General features: G+C 47.6%; 1 protein-coding gene across 7 annotated transcripts in view; it reads left to right on the plus strand.

Annotated features, from left to right (window-relative positions):
- The first annotated feature begins 2575 nt into the window (after positions 1–2575).
- kifap3a (kinesin-associated protein 3a) overlaps positions 2576–18207 on the plus strand; it is a 43617-nt gene continuing 27985 nt past the window's right edge. For 6 of the 7 annotated variants that reach the window (XR_008761884.1, XR_008761886.1, XR_008761885.1 and 3 more), the window contains exons 1-11: positions 2576–2768; positions 3354–3485; positions 4451–4593; positions 4720–4772; positions 4962–5103; positions 6030–6129; positions 6647–6771; positions 7046–7144; positions 7790–7968; positions 9157–9319; positions 11819–11919. Coding sequence is in view for 3 of the 7 variants with exons in the window: in XM_055943683.1 (XP_055799658.1) it covers positions 2728–2768; positions 3354–3485; positions 4451–4593; positions 4720–4772; positions 4962–5103; positions 6030–6129; positions 6647–6771; positions 7046–7144; positions 7790–7968; positions 9157–9319; positions 11819–11919 (1278 nt within the window). In the remaining 4 variants the exon portion in view is untranslated. Of the gene's footprint in view, positions 2769–3353; positions 3507–4450; positions 4594–4719; positions 4773–4961; positions 5104–6029; positions 6130–6646; positions 6772–7045; positions 7145–7789; positions 7969–9156; positions 9320–11818; positions 11920–18207 lie in introns of those variants that run through there. The other variant, XM_055943685.1, reaches the window with a different exon arrangement.

Raw genomic sequence — 18207 nt, forward strand, 5'->3', positions numbered from 1 at the left:
TTTGAGTGTGGTGTCAGGAAAATAACCTCTCACTCAATGTCAACAAAACAAAGGAGATTATCGTGGACATCAGGAAACAGCAGAGGGAGATTTTACTGCATAGTCGGAACTAAAAGCACAAGCATTTCACTACATTACATTACATTACATTACCACTGCAAAACAGTATACAGTGTATACCATTGAAGAACATTAGCGGCCATAACATTGAAACTTATGTAGCCTATTTTTATTTTACTAGGCAAGTCAGTTAAGAACAAATTCTTATTTACAATGATGGCCTTGTTCAGTGGCAGAATGACAGATTTTTACGTTGTCAGCTCAGGGATTCGATCATGATCATCCTCACAATTCAAGCCAGTCCTCCATGAAAGCATGTGTGGTTTATTCCCTTCAAAAAAGGTCTGGATTAGTTACTGATAGACCATTCTTGCTGAACAAACAAACCATCGGAGTGGCGGGTAGCCTAGTGGTTAGAGTGTTGGGCCAGTAGGCTACCCGCCACTCCGATGGTTTGTTTGTTCAACAAGAATGGTCTATCAGTAACTAATCCAGACCTTTTTTGAAGGGAATAAACCACACACACAAAGGGGCTGTTTCATGCACACAGATTAAGAGTAAAGGAAGGACAAACTTGCTTTCATGGAGGACTGGCTTGAATTGTGAGGATGATCATGAGCTAAATCTATTGGGTTTCTACCCAAAGTTGCAAAGGAAATGTTGTGATCTATTTAATAAAACACAAGATACCAGCAAAATGGATTTTAAAATAGTGTGACGGTATAGCAGGAACAGCGGCATCTAGTAGTCAAAACCTGATACTTCCACACTACTTTATGGCAGATAATGCAGGTGACTTCAATTACTAATTTCTCTGAACAGGGGAGAAACAAAACATCACCAGATTCACAGGGAATATATTACTTAGTATGGAGAAGCAATACTCCAAGCCACAGCTTCATACTACTTGTCAAACATAAAGAACTGATACTGTATATTGGTTGTTGGGGTATAATGTGGAACTAAATTGATTGAATATTATCTGAATTCTATAATAAATCCTACGAATTTAAAGTTTGGTCCAAATTGGATGTTGGGTAGTCTACTATATTTATTGAATATTATTTGAATCCTATTAATTAAAATGGCCAATTTGGGTGCAATCAATTAACTTAATATATCTGAGATCAAATTAAATTTCAACAAAATAATGTTTCAGGAATGCTAATCTTTTTACTTTCTAACTACAGAAACGATTTCAGAACACTGAGATGGTGGCCCAAACGACATGGAATGACTCCATGGCCAATCCTATGAGAATGTCTGTATGATCAACAGTATCAAAGACTCCTCCTTAAATACTCTACTACATAGATTTTACCGTAAGCTCGTGTTGCCCAGCACATTGGGCAACACACCTTATTACAGCACATTGGGAAACTATAGCCCCTCCTTTCACTCAAACACTTCAAAACATGGATTACTTCACAGTAAAATATCTAGTGTAGCGCAATGCCTAGTACATTCTGTTTCAACCAGAAAATAGTTATGTGCCCGCCATGAGACGCATTCTAATTTTAGAGTGATGACATCACCCGTCACTTTGGAACTTTGGACATCACCCGTCACTTTAGCTTAAAATGTTGCTCTGACAAGCAAATTCACTTTTGAGTGAAAAGTACAAATTGGGTAATACAACTTTCTGTCCCTTAAAGACATGTGCTGTCAATATTAATGACCTGTTGACTACAGACTGCATGCCAATTCAGACTGTTGAGGTGATATAGTGATATAGCCTACATAATGTTTAGCCAGTGAACTCAAGGGAAAGTTCACATATTTACACCCTGACCTGTAAGGTCCATGGTCAATGTCACCTGACCCTGTGACCTTAGTTACCAGACTCTTCTGTTGGGACATCCATCATGTTTGCTACAGCACTATAAAAAGACAGTCTAAAACAGCCTACCAATCAATCACAACTGTGCTTCTACACTGGCATTGCTTGCTGTTTGGTGTTTTAGGCTGGGTTTCTGTACAGCACTTTGAGATATCAGCTGGTGTAAGAAGGGCTATATAAATACATTTGATTTGAACAGTCTCAAGGCGGTATAGAAAAGGTTTTAAAATGGATCACTTGCTGGTTCCAAGGAAGAGGGTGTCCAATTGGAAGGGCGTCAGGTAGCCTAGTGGTTAAGAGTGTTGGGCCAGTAACCAAACCGACTATGTGAAAAATCTGTCAATGTGCCCTTGAGCAAAGCACTTTAACCTAATAGCTTATGTAAGTCGCTCTAGATAAGAGCATCTGCTAAATTACTAAAATGTATAATTTAAACAATTAAAATGGTTCCTGATAGGAAAGCACTAAATCAAGTTCAACAAAAGAGTGAAATTGAAGAATCCATTAGCTGACTATGTCATAACAGAGACCGCATGATTGATGTCATGATGTACCTGCATTAGGTCCCTGGGACAACACTTCTGAACCCATTATACACAGTTCTCCTCCAGACCTACAGATGGCGATAGGGTGCTCTCTGGCCCGCATTTCAACGGTCTATGCATTTTCCGCTTTGCATGCTGGGAAGCGAGTCTCACCCTAGCAACAGCAAAACTATATACGATGAGAGCTCTCAATTGTAGATAGGTAACCGTTTGACAATTCAGTCGTTTTGTTTAAATTTACAGTGAAAGAAAATTGAATGTGAGTTTTCCATAATTTCCGAAATGGACAAACTGCAGGCAGAAGATGCACGGTACTTGAAAAGGTAACGTTAGCTAGCCAGCTGTGGCTAGAAAACAGATGCTGATGTTTTGACAATCAGCTGTGACTGAAATGTGAGGTCGTGGCTCATAATGTATTTTGAAATTATTATTATTATTTTGAAATACCTACTTGGTGTATTTTAAGTGCATTCTTCACAGGGACAGTTTACATTAATCAACGTTTAAGTAAAAGTGCCGGTTTTAGCCAGCAGGCTAATTTTCAATCGCAATCCCTGAGCAGGTTATTTAAATAAAAAAATACAATAACAATACAGACAAACAATGAGCACCTCCAGAGGAACACAGGACAAGCTACAGACATGGAAAGCAGCAATAAACAGCTAGGGATTATGTTCACAAGTCTGATTGGTCTTTAGCCATGTCTTAATGTTTTTTTGTGAAGGTGCGATAGGTGTTGTACTTGTGTGCGTCTGATGGCAGTGTGTTTTGAGGTGTACAAGCTTACTGTCTAGTAGTGTCTAACGATTTGGTGGTTGGAATTGAATGTTGTAAATCAAAACAGGTTTATCATTCAGATCATCGTCATCATCATTATCAATTGCCTGGCCATTTCTCTCCATCCATAGGAAAGTAAAACGGGGGAGTTTGGATGTCCACCCGACAGAGAAAGCCCTCGTTGTTCAGTATGAGGTGGAAGCGACTATCCTCGGCGAAATGGGGGACCCGATGGTTGGAGAACGCAAGGAGTGTCAGAAAATGTAGTTAAGCATGGGTCTAATGTAACGTTAACGAATTACCTACGAAAATTAGATTAGCGTTGAAGTTGTTGTTTTTCCAGTCACTCTCACCTGAACAGTAGTAATGGGTCGTTCGCAAACGAACGGATCTTTTTGGTGAACGTCGGGAACCGAATTACATCGGCGAAAGAGCCGTTCATTTGGCTCCCTGATTTGCATACTGCAACTACTGCTTTTTTAGTTTTTCTGTAGATAAATTACAAATTAATTAAATCCTCATTGCATAAACAATAAATAGTGGCTAGAGCGCGTCAAATCTTGTCCACTATAAAAAAAAAATCAGTGCGGAACAATAAAACGTACTTTTTTTGGCAGACTATCTAACAATTTTGCCAGGTTAAAATGTATTTGAAATCGCATTTCACGATCAGACATAATGGTAGCCTACATTTTGGTCTTTACATTTTACATTGAAGATTAGCAATTTTTTCATGGTTCTAGATTTTTAAGCATTTTGAACGAAGAACCGTTTGGGAGCCTGCTCTTTTACAAAATAGAGCTAAATGAGCCGGTTCACAGAAAATACTCGAATGCCCATCACTACTGAACAGGTCCAATGGGTTCTTTTATACATACCATGTTCACCACTAAGTAGAGTCCCAGGGGAAACACTGACCAAAATAGTGGTCATTTCCTACCCTGTTACATGATGCTTTTGCTTGATTTTTTTTGGCTTGATCTGTATTTTATAATTTTTTACTTTAGTTTATTTGGTAAATATTTTCTCAACTCTGTCTTGAACTGCACTGCGGTTAAGGGCTTGTAAGTAAGCATTTCACTGTTTCACCTGTTGTATTCGGCGCATGTGACAAATAAAGTTTGATTTGATTTTGCCCTAACAAAAGATGAAGTAATTGAAAAGTTATTGGAAATAGCTTTTTTTGTTTCTAAGAAAATTGCTCCAAATATGTATTTTCTATTCACAGCATCCGCCTTAAAAGCTTAAACGCCAACACGGACATTGCCACCCTGGCTCGCAGGGTGGTGGAGGAATGCAGGCTCATTCATCCATCTAAACTTCCAGAGGTGGAACAACTGCTGTTCTACCTGCAGAACCGCAAGAAGCCAGGTAATGGTTACATCATGGTAACGCCTGGTCCTGATAGGCTGCAGTTGCAGGCTGAATGACGCATTACGTAAATACACGTTAATCATGCTGACTAGTGTCTTTGCTGTCCTGTCCTGCACCTCACAGACAAACAAGAGAAACATTCGCCCAGAGACCTCACACCATTTGAGGGGATGGAGGTAAGGAAAGCGTCTTCAAATATCTGTGTGTGTGTGTGTGTGACAGTGTGTGTGTGTGTGTGTGTGACAGTGTGTGTGACAGTGTGTCTGTGCCTATTTCTTTGTATTTGATACCATGATTCATTGCATTATTTCTGTGTTAATAATCCTCCTCATTCCTCACCCATACTGTATCTGGGTCGTTGTCAGCTGGATGAGGAGGCCAACATCAACAGCATAGATGACTATGTGGAGCTGCTGTATGAAGACATCCCAGAGAAGGTCAGGGGAGCAACCCTCATTCTCCACCTCGCCCGCAACCCTGACAACCTGGAAGAGCTCCTGCAGAATGGTACGCTCCTTCCTTGAGTTCCTTCCTCATCTGTCACAATGGTATGCCCCGGAGTAATCATCTGCACTATGGACTGGGCATTTTAGAGAATGTCTATGTTTGAGTATTTTCATGAAAGTCATTTTGAGTACTAGAATACTCGCATATAAGCGTGAAACCAGGCTGAAGGCAAAACGTTTGCGGTATGCTATTTGTTGTTCCAATTACTGGTTATACTCGAGTACTTGCACCCATCCCTACTCTGCTCTGCTGGGTGTATGAAAGCTAAATAGGCCAGATGCTAGCCAAACTCTAGTGTCATTGGTTGATATAATCCATTCTCTCAGCCAGCAGCCCATCCCATTCATAAGAAAAACACAGCCAAGCCCTTCCTATTCCCTTCCCTGATGACAGAGCTGTTTTCTCTCACAACAGCACAAGGCCATCATCCATTACAACTGTCAGAAGATGGCATGGCTTCATTTGTAACTGTCAATATGCATCACAAGTTCACTTTGTCGTAACGCACCAAGTGGTCAGATGTTGATAATGGTAGAACTGTGAGACTTGGGGTCAGTGAGGAAAGAGGAGAGGGCCAGGGGAAATGGAACAACGTGATATGTGTCTTTACAATGAAGGTCACCCATAGCTCAAAGCCATGTGAGCCTGGAACCCCTTACATTCACCCAGGTTCCTTACCTTAACCTCCCACCCCAACCCCAACCTGACTGTCATCTCTAGTTGACTCTTTCTATCACCCCTACTCCATACTTCCCTTCCCAATCCTAACAGTCTGTCCATTTCCTTCAAATAATCCCTTCTCCACTTCCTCGATCACTTCCCTTTCTCCTTGCCCCCCACCCTATCTCCTACCCCCCCCCCCCCACACACACACACACACACATACCACGTCTTTCTAACCTGACTGTGTGTCTGCTCCTCGTCAGAAACGGCCCTGGGAGCCCTAGCCAGAGTCCTGAGGGAGGACTGGAAACAGAGCGTTGACATGGCAACTACCATTATCTACGTCTTCTTCTGCTTCTCCAGGTACACAATTCCCTCTCTTTCTTCCCTCTCTTTCTTCCCTCTCTTTCTTCCCTCTCTTTCTTCCCCCTCTCTCTCTCTCGTTCTGACAGAAGTCACATAACTATGACAACATAGACCAAAACCTTTCTTTCCAACCAGGGGTTTCAGGGAACATTAAAATTACCATTGAGAGGATGATATATAAACTACTTGTCAAGAACAATTTGAGTTGTGAGCGGATCTACGCTGTTCTGAAAACTGATAGTCTTTCTTGATCTCGCTCCATGGCAGTGCTATGCTGTTGGGGTTTTACAATGATCTGGTTTGTGTCTGGCTGATTATGAGTAAGAGATACTGTTGGACTCGATGCTTTTAAGGTTTTATTTTGGCACACCTTTTTTGGACTAAGCTCTCAGGTGATGGGATCATTTCAATCTGAGCTCCCGATTGTGGTCCAAATAGGTGTCGCGTGATGATGAACGATGTGCACTTTTGAATAAGTGGAAGCCTTGTAAACCTTTCCTCTTCCCATCCCCAGTTTCTCCCAGTTTCATGGGCTAGTGACCCACTATAAGATCGGAGCCCTCTGTATGAACATCACTGAACACGAGCTGAAGAGGTACGACCTCTGGCAGGATGAACTGCAGAAGAAGAAGAAGGCTTATATCCTTCAGCTAAGGTCAAAGGTCACATGAATGATGTTACACTACCTTGCTGCTTCACAGAGGGTCAACACCTCAGGGTCTCTGCTGTCCTCAGTGTTGGCATATCTCTTAATTTTAATCATAATGTCACAGTATAGAAGGAAAGGCAATGAATTGTTGTTCTTTTTTGGATGTTGTAATAGACTGATATAAAACATGTGACTATATCAGTTCTCTGTGGTGAGTTGATTGGATCAGTGTAGCAGCAGTACTCCTTCCTTGACTGTTTTCACATGAAGAGGACCCTGACAACCAGAATGTGAAGAAGGAACATGAGAAAGCCTTAAAGAAATACCAGGGCCTCCTGAGCAAGCAGGAGCAGCTTCTACGAGGTACAGTAAAAGTGGTACATTACCATGCCTAGCAGAAGGCCAGTGATGTGTTGAGCAGAAGGCCAGTGATGTGTTGAGCAGAAGGCCAGTGATGTGTTGAGCAGAAGGCCAGTGATGTGTTGAGCAGCGCTGTTAGTGCTTGATAATGCAATGATGTAATAAGCAATAATATTACAATTAATAACATAGTGATTACATTGCATTGTATATTTTGTATATCAGTTATTACATGGTAATAACATGGTGATAACATGACAATATTACATAGTATAACTTCTTTTTACATTTATTATTATGGTAATAACATGGTGATTACATGACAGTATTACATAGTATTTTACATATATTTTTACATTTATTATTGTGATAATAACATGGTGATTACGTGATAGTATTACATAGTATTCTACATATTTTTTTACATGTATTATTATGTGATAACATGGTGATTACATGACAGTATTACTTAGTATTTAATTATTTTTTTTACATGTATTATTATGTAATAACATGGTGATTACATTACAAAGTATTACACAGTATATTATTATTTAAAAAAATGTTTGCATTGGTTATAACATAGTAATAACAGGTTAGAGCAATATCTAATTCTCAAGTCCCAAGTCCTCTCCCTGTGCTCCCCAGTGGCTCTGTACCTGTTGTTAAACCTGGCTGAGGACACACGTACAGAGCTAAAAATGAGGAACAAGAACATCGTCCACATGCTGGTGAAGACCCTGGACCGGGAGGACGAGGAGCTACTGGTGCTCGTGGTCTCCTTCCTCAAGAAACTCAGCATCTTCCTGGAGAACAAGAATGACATGGTGAGGGAGGGAGGGAGGGAGAGGGGGATATGGAGGGGGATAGAGGGATGGAGAGGGGGAGGGATAGAGAGGGGGATAGAGGGATGGAGAGGGGGAGGGATGCAAGGATGAAGGAGGAGAAAAAAAAAGGCCAGGAGTCTCAACATGGTGAGGAAAATACATAAAAAGTCGCAGGTCCTCCGATTGAGGTAATCTCTAATGGTTTACATTTTGTTAGGGTAAGAGTTATTTTTTTAATGTCTTCTAGTCCAGACTTTAGTGATCACTGCTCTATGTCCTACTGTAATGCAGTTCCTCCTGGATCTGATCTCAGCCAGTTGGTGTGCCTTTATCAAGCCAGGCTGAGTTAGGATTGTATTGAACACCAGATAACAGTTGGTGTGCCTTTATCAAGCCAGGCTGAGTTAGGATTGTATTGAACACCAGATAACAGTTGGTGTGCCTTTATCAAGCCAGGCTGAGTTAGGATTGTATTGAACACCAGATAACAGTTGGTGTGCCTTTATCAAGCCAGGCTGAGTTAGGATTATATTGAACATCAGATAACAGTTGGTGTGCCTTTATCAAGCCAGGCTGAGTTAGGATTATATTGAACATCAGATAACAGTTGTAAGATAGTGAAAGGAACTACAGTTGATTACGTGCAGACTGTATTTGTAATTGTGGGGATTTCCTTGTGAACACAGTAGCAGAGTACTTGGACACACACACACACACACACACACACACACACACACACACACACACACACACACACACACACACACACACACACACACACACACACACACACACACACACACACACACACACACCTCTTCCACTGTGCAGGTATATGGATTGCTCTACTTTCTTGGTACGTTTTAGACATGTCCTTGATGCATCATCTCAACACCTCCTCCTGCCTGTAAACACTGTGTGTCTACGCTGCTTTCTCTTGGCATTCTGACTGTTACAAATCCATTGAATTCATTTCAAGTTATTAATTGAAGGGGGTCAGTTGGGGTCAGTTCAAATAAGGTCAGTGTTGGGGTCAGTTCAAATGAAACTGACCCCAACACGGGTGAAGTCTGATGAAGTCCAATATGGTGAAAGAAGGATTGTGGGATTGGTTATTGAAGTAGGGTGTGTAGAGGTGTACTTTCTACCGGGATGTGTTGAGTAACTAGGCTTTTCCCTGGTGTTCAGGCAGAGACATATGCAGTGGAGAAGCTGGCCAGGCTGCTGGCCTGTGATCATGAGAACCTACTGAACACTACCCTGCGTCTGCTCCTCAACCTCTCCTTTGACACAGGCCTCCGCAGCCAGATGGTTCAGGCTGGACTCATCCACAAACTCTCCTTAATGCTAGGTACTGACAGACACAACTCCCTGTGTGTGTTTGAGAGTGTGTGTGTGTGTGTGTGTGCATTTCAGTATGTCTAAGTAAGTGTGTGTCAGTGTGTGCAGGTGCAGGCTGTTTTAAAGCTGTGGACACAGCGAGGCTGGTTCTGGCTCTGGTGGCCATTAGAAAAATGACTTCCTGAAACAAGATCCAGTGTGTGATTGGTGCGTTAGCTCATCCAGGGGGTCATGTGGCACGGCTGGGAGCATCTGTGATGGGCCCTTTGAAGCCTCTCCAGGGAGGGTCGGGTAACTTGCATAATTAATATAATATATTTGTTAGAATAACACTCTGGGCCCCAGCATAAATGTTGTTTTTGTAGGAGCCGGTCGGAGAGGCTGAGGAGGGGTCTACAGAGATTTGGGAGGGATTTTTTTTCTTTTCTTTTAGAATGAGACATACACATGTGCGCGCGCACCTACGCATACACACATCATGTAGAGGTGCACGTCCTGTCCACACTTAGGCTAAACATAGCTGAATATATCTCATTTTCAGTGGAGGCTGCTGAGGGGAGAACGGCTCATAATAATGGCTGAAACGGAATGAATGGAATGGCATCAAACACATGGAAACCATGTGTTTGTTGTATTTAATACCGTTCCACTCATTCCGCTCCAGTCAATACCAAGAGTTCGTCCTCCTCAATTAAGATGCCACCAACCTCCTGTGCTGATTTTAGAGAGCGTGTGTCTGTGTGTGCGTTTGTAAGATTCACTCTTTCTCATTGCTATTACACTTTTGTCTATTCTTGACTTTTAGTGGGTGTGTGTGTGTGTGTGTGTGTGTGTGTGATTTCAAACTCAGATGAATAGAGGCCTTATTAATCATCCTCTAGCCTCTGTGATGTGGTGTCCTTTCCTCTGTGTTTGTGTCCAGAGATGCCCCTCTTATCTCCAGAGAGATAAGCGTTCCTCTCTGTTCTGATCTACTGTGAGGGTGTGAGGTGACGTCTGCCATCCCTCTGATCCCTGTCCCATCAGCCCCCACTAGGGTTTCCCAATCTGGGCTGATAAGATGAAAGGGGAAAGTGTGGGTTACTCCTCCTCTTCACCTTCCTCCTGATCCCTCCTTCTCAACCAGGATTTAGGACCAACTACGACATCTCAATCCTTTCAACCCTTCACCTGACCACTGGCTCTTTGTTGTTGACGTGACTATCTGTCATGGGTGCTGCTGAAGTACCCCGTTTTACAGTAAAGAAAATACTCCTCAGTTATTCCAGAATCATTCCATTACACTGAATGGCTATTGCAGGGACATTTTCTTTATGGGTTTTTTCTTTGAAGATTGAACCAGTATTCTTATTTACTCAATAAATTGTACTAACAACAATAGTATACTATCCACACAACTGCCCCAGAGACCACTAATGCATGGCGGTGTGATTTTATCAAGGTTGAGTGGTTTTAAATCAGAACAGGGTGTAATTGGAGTTTAGCTCTCCCACTAACTGCCCCTGAACACTCTAGATAATTCTTAACAGCTCCCCACTCTTTCTTTCACTGGAGCTCTAGTGGTGTTTTGAACATTTTAATGGGGTCTCTCTCTTTCCCCATAAAGGATCCTCCATGTTTCTACCGGTGTAGTGAGGGAGTTTGCCAGGTCAGATGAGTGTGAGTGTGTCTTGTGTGCACGCTCATGTGAGTGTGTTTAGGTATAGGTTGAGGGCTCCACTAATGAGAAGCACATGTTTGTGCCAATCGTGGCACTGCAAGGGCCTGAGCAGCGTAGCTTTATTAAAGGCAGTAAAATTGATGCTTCCTCCTGTTTTCCCAATGAAACCTCCAAGCCGTCTCTTTTCCCTTGTTTCCAGGAGTTCAGTGAGCCCATCTGGTTCCAGTAGGCTGCCTCCCCTGTATGATCCCTGACCACGGCTTAGGACCAGTTAGTACTGGACTGGGTTGCTCTGCTCTGTCAGATCAGTGGTCTTGCTGAGGCCCATCACCATCGCTAGTTCTGTTCTGACTCAATGTGGTCGGCCCCTCTACCTCCACAGACCAGTCTTAAAACTACTTAGGTCCTCAGACGTTTCAGTGACTCCATGGTGTTAGTTAGCTGCCTCTCTGGAGAGGCCAGCATTCGCCCTGCAGTGGTTTGGGTCAAACTCCTAAACACTCTGAGAGAGCAGATCTACCTGACAGTTTAACACAGAGTCAGAGCCACGTCCCTCAGACGGCTGTAAAATAACCTCCTATAAACCTGCAATACGAAAATGTTTTCATTGTCTTTGCATAGCTAGCTTTTTTACTACTAAACCATATTGTTTTAGAGTGGTGGTTAACTGTATGTTACTTAACCTGTATTGTAGTGGACGTGTGTGTCACACACTAGTCCCATGAAGCAGAATGTAAGTGTACAGCTCCTCATTCATTTATTCATTCACCTCTGTCTCTCTCTCTCTGTCTATGTCTGTCTGTCTCTGTCTCTGTGCTTCTCTTCTCTCTCTCTCTGTTTATGTTCCAGCTGACGAGAAGCAGGGACAGCTGTGTATGTGCATTCTGTACCACATCAGTGTGGATGACCGATTCAAGTCCATGTTTGCCTACACAGACTGCATACCACAGGTAAGACTGGGTAATGTACACCCAGGGGCCAGGGCTACAGACCAGACAGCATTAGCATCGAGGCTAACAGCCCTGGAATTATTCATGAGAGAGAGAGAGGGAGGGGCGGAGGGGGATGGAAAGAAGGAGAGGGATAGATGGAGAGCCGGGGATGGATGGACAGAGAAAAAGAGAGCTTGTGAGAGTGGGAGGAATGGAGAGAGAAAGAACGGGATGGAGAGATAGGGGGACGCGCTACATCTGCACCCAAACACCGGAGGACAGCTGATCAGCCTTCACTCTCACTGTGATAAAAGCTCCATTTATTCATACCATTTTTTTAATTTTTACTAATTGGAGCGCTGTATCTAGAAAATTGATTTTGAGCGTTCAAGATTTGAGTGATGTCAGAATGGAATTGAGGCGATGTCATATTGATTACGTTTTGTCTGAATTCCTGTCAGTCTTTCATAGATTATTTAAATGTTTATTCTGTTTGTGTTGTAAGATTGGGTGTAAATGCGGGCCAGATGCTCATAAACAGGGTTGTTTGTGTAGTGGGTCCTGTCGCCAGTAGATCTGCCCTGCGGGGTCGGAGTGTCAGAAAGGATGCTGGGTAGCAGCATGACCGGAAATAGACCTTTGACCCCAGGCCCTCTAATCCCCTCCCCTCCAGGGATGGTCTTGACCCCCTCTACTCTCCATCTTCTTTCTCTCTCTCTGGACAGGCTTCCTCATCAAGCTACCTATTTTTTGTCCTTGCTCTTTGGCCAGTTCAACATATCCTTCCCTCCCCTACTCCTTTTCCTTTCTCTTCCCTACCAGGCAGGCCTGACCCAGCTCTTCTCCTCTACACCAGGCAGGCCTGACCCAGGCCCAGGGAGGAAAGGTAGAGAGGAGAAGAGTGGGGCTGGAGGGCAGTGAGGGGTTAGATAGTGAGGGGTGGAGGGCAGTGAGGGGTTAGATAGTGAGGGGTGGAGGGCAGTGAGAGGTTAGATAGTGAGGGGTGGAGGGCAGTGAGAGGTTAGATAGTGAGGGGTGGAGGGCAGTGAGGGGTTAGATAGGGAGGGGTGGAGGGCAGTGAGGGGTTAGATAGGGAGGGGTGGAGGGCAGTGAGAGGTTAGATAGGGAGGGGTGGAGTGCAGTGAGAGGTTAGATAGTGAGGGGTGGAGGGCAGTGAGGGGTTAGATAGTGAGGGGTGGAGGGCAGTGAGGGGTTAGATAGTGAGGGGTGGAGGGCAGTGAGGGGTTAGATAGTGAGGGGTGGAGGGCAGTGAGGGGTTAGATAGTGAGGGGTGGAGGGCAGTGAGGGGTTAGATAGTGAGGGGTGGAGGGCAGTGAGAGGTTAGATAGTGAGGGGTGGAGGGCAGTGAGAGGTTAGATAGTGAGGGGTGGAGGGCAGTGAGGGGTTAGATAGTGAGGGGTAGAGGGCAGTGAGGGGTTAGATAGTGAGGGGTGGAGGGCAGTGAGGGGTTAGATAGTGAGGGGTGGAGGGCAGTGAGGGGTTAGATAGTGAGGGGTGGAGGGCAGTGAGAGGTTAGATAGTGAGGGGTGGAGGGCAGTGAGAGGTTAGATAGTGAGGGGTGGAGGGCAGTGAGGGGTTAGATAGTGAGGGGTGGAGGGCAGTGAGGGGTTAGATAGTGAGGGGTGGAGGGCAGTGAGGGGTTAGATAGTGAGGGGTGGAGGGCAGTGAGGGGTTAGATAGTGAGGGGTGGAGGGCAGTGAGAGGTTAGATAGTGAGGGGTGGAGGGCAGTGAGGGGTTAGATAGTGAGGGGTGGAGGGCAGTGAGAGGTTAGATAGTGAGGGGTGGAGGGCAGTGAGGGCAGTGAGGGGTTAGATAGTGAGGTGTAGAGGGCAGTGAGGGATTAGATAGTGAGGGGTGGAGGGCAGTGAGAGGTTAGATAGTGAGGGGTGGAGGGCAGTGAGGGGTTAGATAGTGAGGGGTGGAGGGCAGTGAGAGGTTAGATAGTGAGGGGTGGAGGGCAGTGAGGGCAGTGAGGGGTTAGATAGGGAGGGGTGGAGGGCAGTGAGGGGTTAGATAGTGAGGTGTAGAGGGCAGTGAGGGATTAGATAGTGAGGGGTGGAGGGCAGTGAGAGGTTAGATAGTGAGGGGTGGAGGGCAGTGAGAGGTTAGATAGTGAGGAGTGGAGGGTAGTGAGGGGTTAGATAGTGAGGGGTGGAGGGCAGTGAGGGGTTAGATAGTGGGGGTGGAGGGCAGTGAGGGGTTAGATAGTGAGGGGTGGAGGGCAGTGAGGGGTTAGATAGTGGGGGTGGAGGGCAGTGAGGGCAGTGAGGGGTTAGATAGTGAGGGGTTAGATAGTGGGGGTGGAGGGCAGTGAGGGGTTAGATGGTGGAGGGCAGTGAGGGGTTAGATGGTGGAGGGCAGTGAGAGGTTAGATAGTGAGGGGTGGAGGGCAGTGAGAGGTTAGATAGTGAGGGGTGGAGGGCAGTGAGGGCAGTGAGGGGTTAGATAGGGAGGGGTGGAGGGCAGTGAGGGGTTAGATAGTGAGGTGTAGAGGGCAGTGAGGGATTAGATAGTGAGGGGTGGAGGGCAGTGAGAGGTTAGATAGTGAGGGGTGGAGGGCAGTGAGAGGTTAGATAGTGAGGAGTGGAGGGTAGTGAGGGGTTAGATAGTGAGGGGTGGAGGGCAGTGAGGGGTTAGATAGTGGGGGTGGAGGGCAGTGAGGGGTTAGATAGTGAGGGGTGGAGGGCAGTGAGGGGTTAGATAGTGGGGGTGGAGGGCAGTGAGGGCAGTGAGGGGTTAGATAGTGAGGGGTTAGATAGTGGGGGTGGAGGGCAGTGAGGGGTTAGATGGTGGAGGGCAGTGAGGGGTTAGATGGTGGAGGGCAGTGAGAGGTTAGATAGTGAGGGGTGGAGGGCAGTGAGAGGTTAGATAGTGAGGGGTGGAGGGCAGTGAGGGGTTAGATGGGGAGGGGTGGAGGGCAGTGAGGGATTAGATAGTGGGGGTGGAGGGCAGTGAGGGGTTAGATGGTGGAGGGCAGTGAGGGGTTAGATGGGGAGGGGTGGAGGGCAGTGAGGGGTTAGATAGTGGGGGTGGAGGGCAGTGAGGGGTTAGATAGTGGGGGTGGAGGGCAGTGAGGGGTTAGATAGTGAGGGGTGGAGGGCAGTGAGGGGTTAGATGGGGAGGGGTGGAGGGCAGTGAGGGGTTAGATAGTGGGGGTGGAGGGCAGTGAGGGGTTAGATAGTGAGGGGTGGAGGGCAGTGAGGGGTTAGATAGGGAGGGGTGGAGGGCAGTGAGGGGTTAGATAGGGAGGGGTGGAGGGCAGTGAGGGGTTAGATAGGGAGGGGTGGAGGGCAGTGAGAGGTTAGATAGTGGGGGTGGAGGGCAGTGAGAGGTTAGATAGTGGGGGTGGAGGGCAGTGAGGGGTTAGATAGTGAGGGGTGGAGGGCAGTTAGGGGTTAGATAGTGGGGGTGGAGGGCAGTGAGGGATTAGATCATGAGGGGTGGAGGGCAGTGAGGGATTAGATCATGAGGGGTGGAGGGCAGTGAGGGGTTAGATAGTGGGGGTGGAGGGCAGTGAGGGATGGAGGGCAGTGAGGGGTTAGATGGTGGAGGGCAGTGAGGGGTTAGATGGTGGAGGGCAGTGAGGGATTAGATGGTGGAGGGCAGTGAGGGGTTAGATGGTGGAGGGCAGTGAGGGATTAGATAGTGGAGGGCAGTGAGGGGTTAGATGGTGGAGGGCAGTGAGGGATTAGATGGTGGAGGGCAGTGAGGGGTTAGATGGTGGAGGGCAGTGAGGGGTTAGATGGTGGAGGGCAGTGAGGGATTAGATAGTGGAGGGCAGTGAGGGGTTAGATGGTGGAGGGCAGTGAGGGGTTAGATGGTGGAGGGCAGTGAGGGGTTAGATGGTGGAGGGCAGTGAGGGATTAGATGGTGGAGGGCAGTGAGGGGTTAGATGGTGGAGGGCAGTGAGGGATGGAGGGCAGTGAGGGGTTAGATGGTGGAGGGCAGTGAGGGGTTAGATGGTGGAGGGCAGTGAGGGGTTAGATGGTGGAGGGCAGTGAGGGATGGAGGGCAGTGAGGGGTTAGATGGTGGAGGGCAGTGAGGGATTAGATGGTGGAGGGCAGTGAGGGATTAGATAGTGGAGGGCAGTGAGGGGTTAGATGGTGGAGGGCAGTGAGGGGTTAGATGGTGGAGGGCAGTGAGGGATGGAGGGCAGTGAGGGGTTAGATGGTGGAGGGCAGTGAGGGGTTAGATGGTGGAGGGCAGTGAGGGATTAGATAGTGGAGGGCAGTGAGGGGTTAGATGGTGGAGGGCAGTGAGGGATTAGATAGTGGAGGGCAGTGAGGGGTTAGATGGTGGAGGGCAGTGAGGGGTTAGATGGTGGAGGGCAGTGAGGGGTTAGATGGTGGAGGGCAGTGAGGGATGGAGGGCAGTGAGGGGTTAGATGGTGGAGGGCAGTGAGGGGTTAGATGGTGGAGGGCAGTGAGGGATTAGATGGTGGAGGGCAGTGAGGGGTTAGATGGTGGAGGGCAGTGAGGGATTAGATAGAGGGCAGTGAGGGGTTAGATGGTGGAGGGCAGTGAGGGATTAGATGGTGGAGGGCAGTGAGGGGTTAGATAGTGGAGGGCAGTGAGGGGTTAGATGGTGGAGGGCAGTGAGGGATTAGATGGTGGAGGGCAGTGAGGGGTTAGATGGTGGAGGGCAGTGAGGGGTTAGATGGTGGAGGGCAGTGAGGGGTTAGATGGTGGAGGGCAGTGAGGGGTTAGATGGTGGAGGGCAGTGAGGGGTTAGATAGTGGAGGGCAGTGAGGGGTTAGATGGTGGAGGGCAGTGAGGGGTTAGATGGTGGAGGGCAGTGAGGGGTTAGATGGTGGAGGGCAGTGAGGGGTTAGATGGTGGAGGGCAGTGAGGGGTTAGATGGTGGAGGGCAGTGAGGGATTAGATGGTGGAGGGCAGTGAGGGGTTAGATGGTGGAGGGCAGTGAGGGGTTAGATGGTGGGGGTGGAGGGCAGTGAGGGGTTAGATAGTGGAGGGCAGTGAGGGGTTAGATGGTGGAGGGCAGTGAGGGATTAGATGGTGGGGGTGGAGGGCAGTGATGGGTTAGATAGTGGGGGTGGAGGGCAGTGAGGGATTAGATAGTGAGGGTGGAGGGCAGTGAGGGGTTAGATAGTGGGGGTGGAGGGCAGTGAGGGATTAGATAGTGAGGGTGGAGGGCAGTGAGGGGTTAGATAGTGGGGGTGGAGGGCAGTGAGGGATTAGATAGTGAGGGTGGATGGCAGTGAGGGGTTAGATGGTGGGGGTGGAGGGCAGTGATGGGTTAGATAGTGGGGGTGGAGGGCAGTGAGGGATTAGATAGTGAGGGTGGAGGGCAGTGAGGGGTTAGATAGTGGGGGTGGAGGGCAGTGAGGGATTAGATAGTGAGGGTGGAGGGCAGTGAGGGGTTAGATAGTGGGGGTGGAGGGCAGTGAGGGATTAGATAGTGAGGGTGGAGGGCAGTGAGGGGTTAGATAGTGGGGGTGGAGGGCAGTGAGGGGTTAGATAGTGGGGGTGGAGGGCAGTGAGGGGTTAGATGGTGGAGGGCAGTGAGGGGTTAGATGGTGGAGGGCAGTGAGGGGTTAGATGGTGGAGGGCAGTGAGGGGTTAGATAGTGGAGGGCAGTGAGGGGTTAGATGGTGGAGGGCAGTGAGGGATTAGATGGTGGGGGGTGGAGGGCAGTGAGGGGTTAGATAGTGGGGGTGGAGGGCAGTGAGGGATTAGATAGTGGAGGGCAGTGAGGGGTTAGATGGTGGAGGGCAGTGAGGGATTAGATGGTGGGGGGTGGAGGGCAGTGAGGGGTTAGATAGTGGGGGTGGAGGGCAGTGAGGGATTAGATAGTGAGGGTGGAGGGCAGTGAGGGGTTAGATAGTGGGGGTGGAGGGCAGTGAGGGATTAGATAGTGAGGGTGGAGGGCAGTGAGGGGTTAGATAGTGGGGGTGGAGCGCAGTGAGGGGTTAGATAGTGGGGGTGGAGGGCAGTGAGGGGTTAGATGGTGGAGGGCAGTGAGGGGTTAGATGGTGGAGGTAGTGAGGGGTTAGATGGTGGAGGGCAGTGAGGGGTTAGATGGTGGAGGGCAGTGAGGGGTTAGATGGTGGAGGGCAGTGAGGGGTTAGATGGTGGAGGGCAGTGAGGGGTTAGATAGTGGGGGTGGAGGGCAGTGAGGGATTAGATAGTGAGGGTGGAGGGCAGTGAGGGGTTAGATAGTGGGGGTGGAGGGCAGTGAGAGGTTAGATAGTGAGGGGTGGAGGGCAGTGAGGGGTTAGATAGTGAGGGTGGAGGGCAGTGAGGGATTAGATAGTGGGGGTGGA

Source organism: Salvelinus fontinalis, chromosome 14 (genome assembly GCF_029448725.1).
Source record: "Salvelinus fontinalis isolate EN_2023a chromosome 14, ASM2944872v1, whole genome shotgun sequence".
Classification (NCBI taxonomy): Eukaryota; Metazoa; Chordata; class Actinopteri; order Salmoniformes; family Salmonidae; genus Salvelinus; species Salvelinus fontinalis.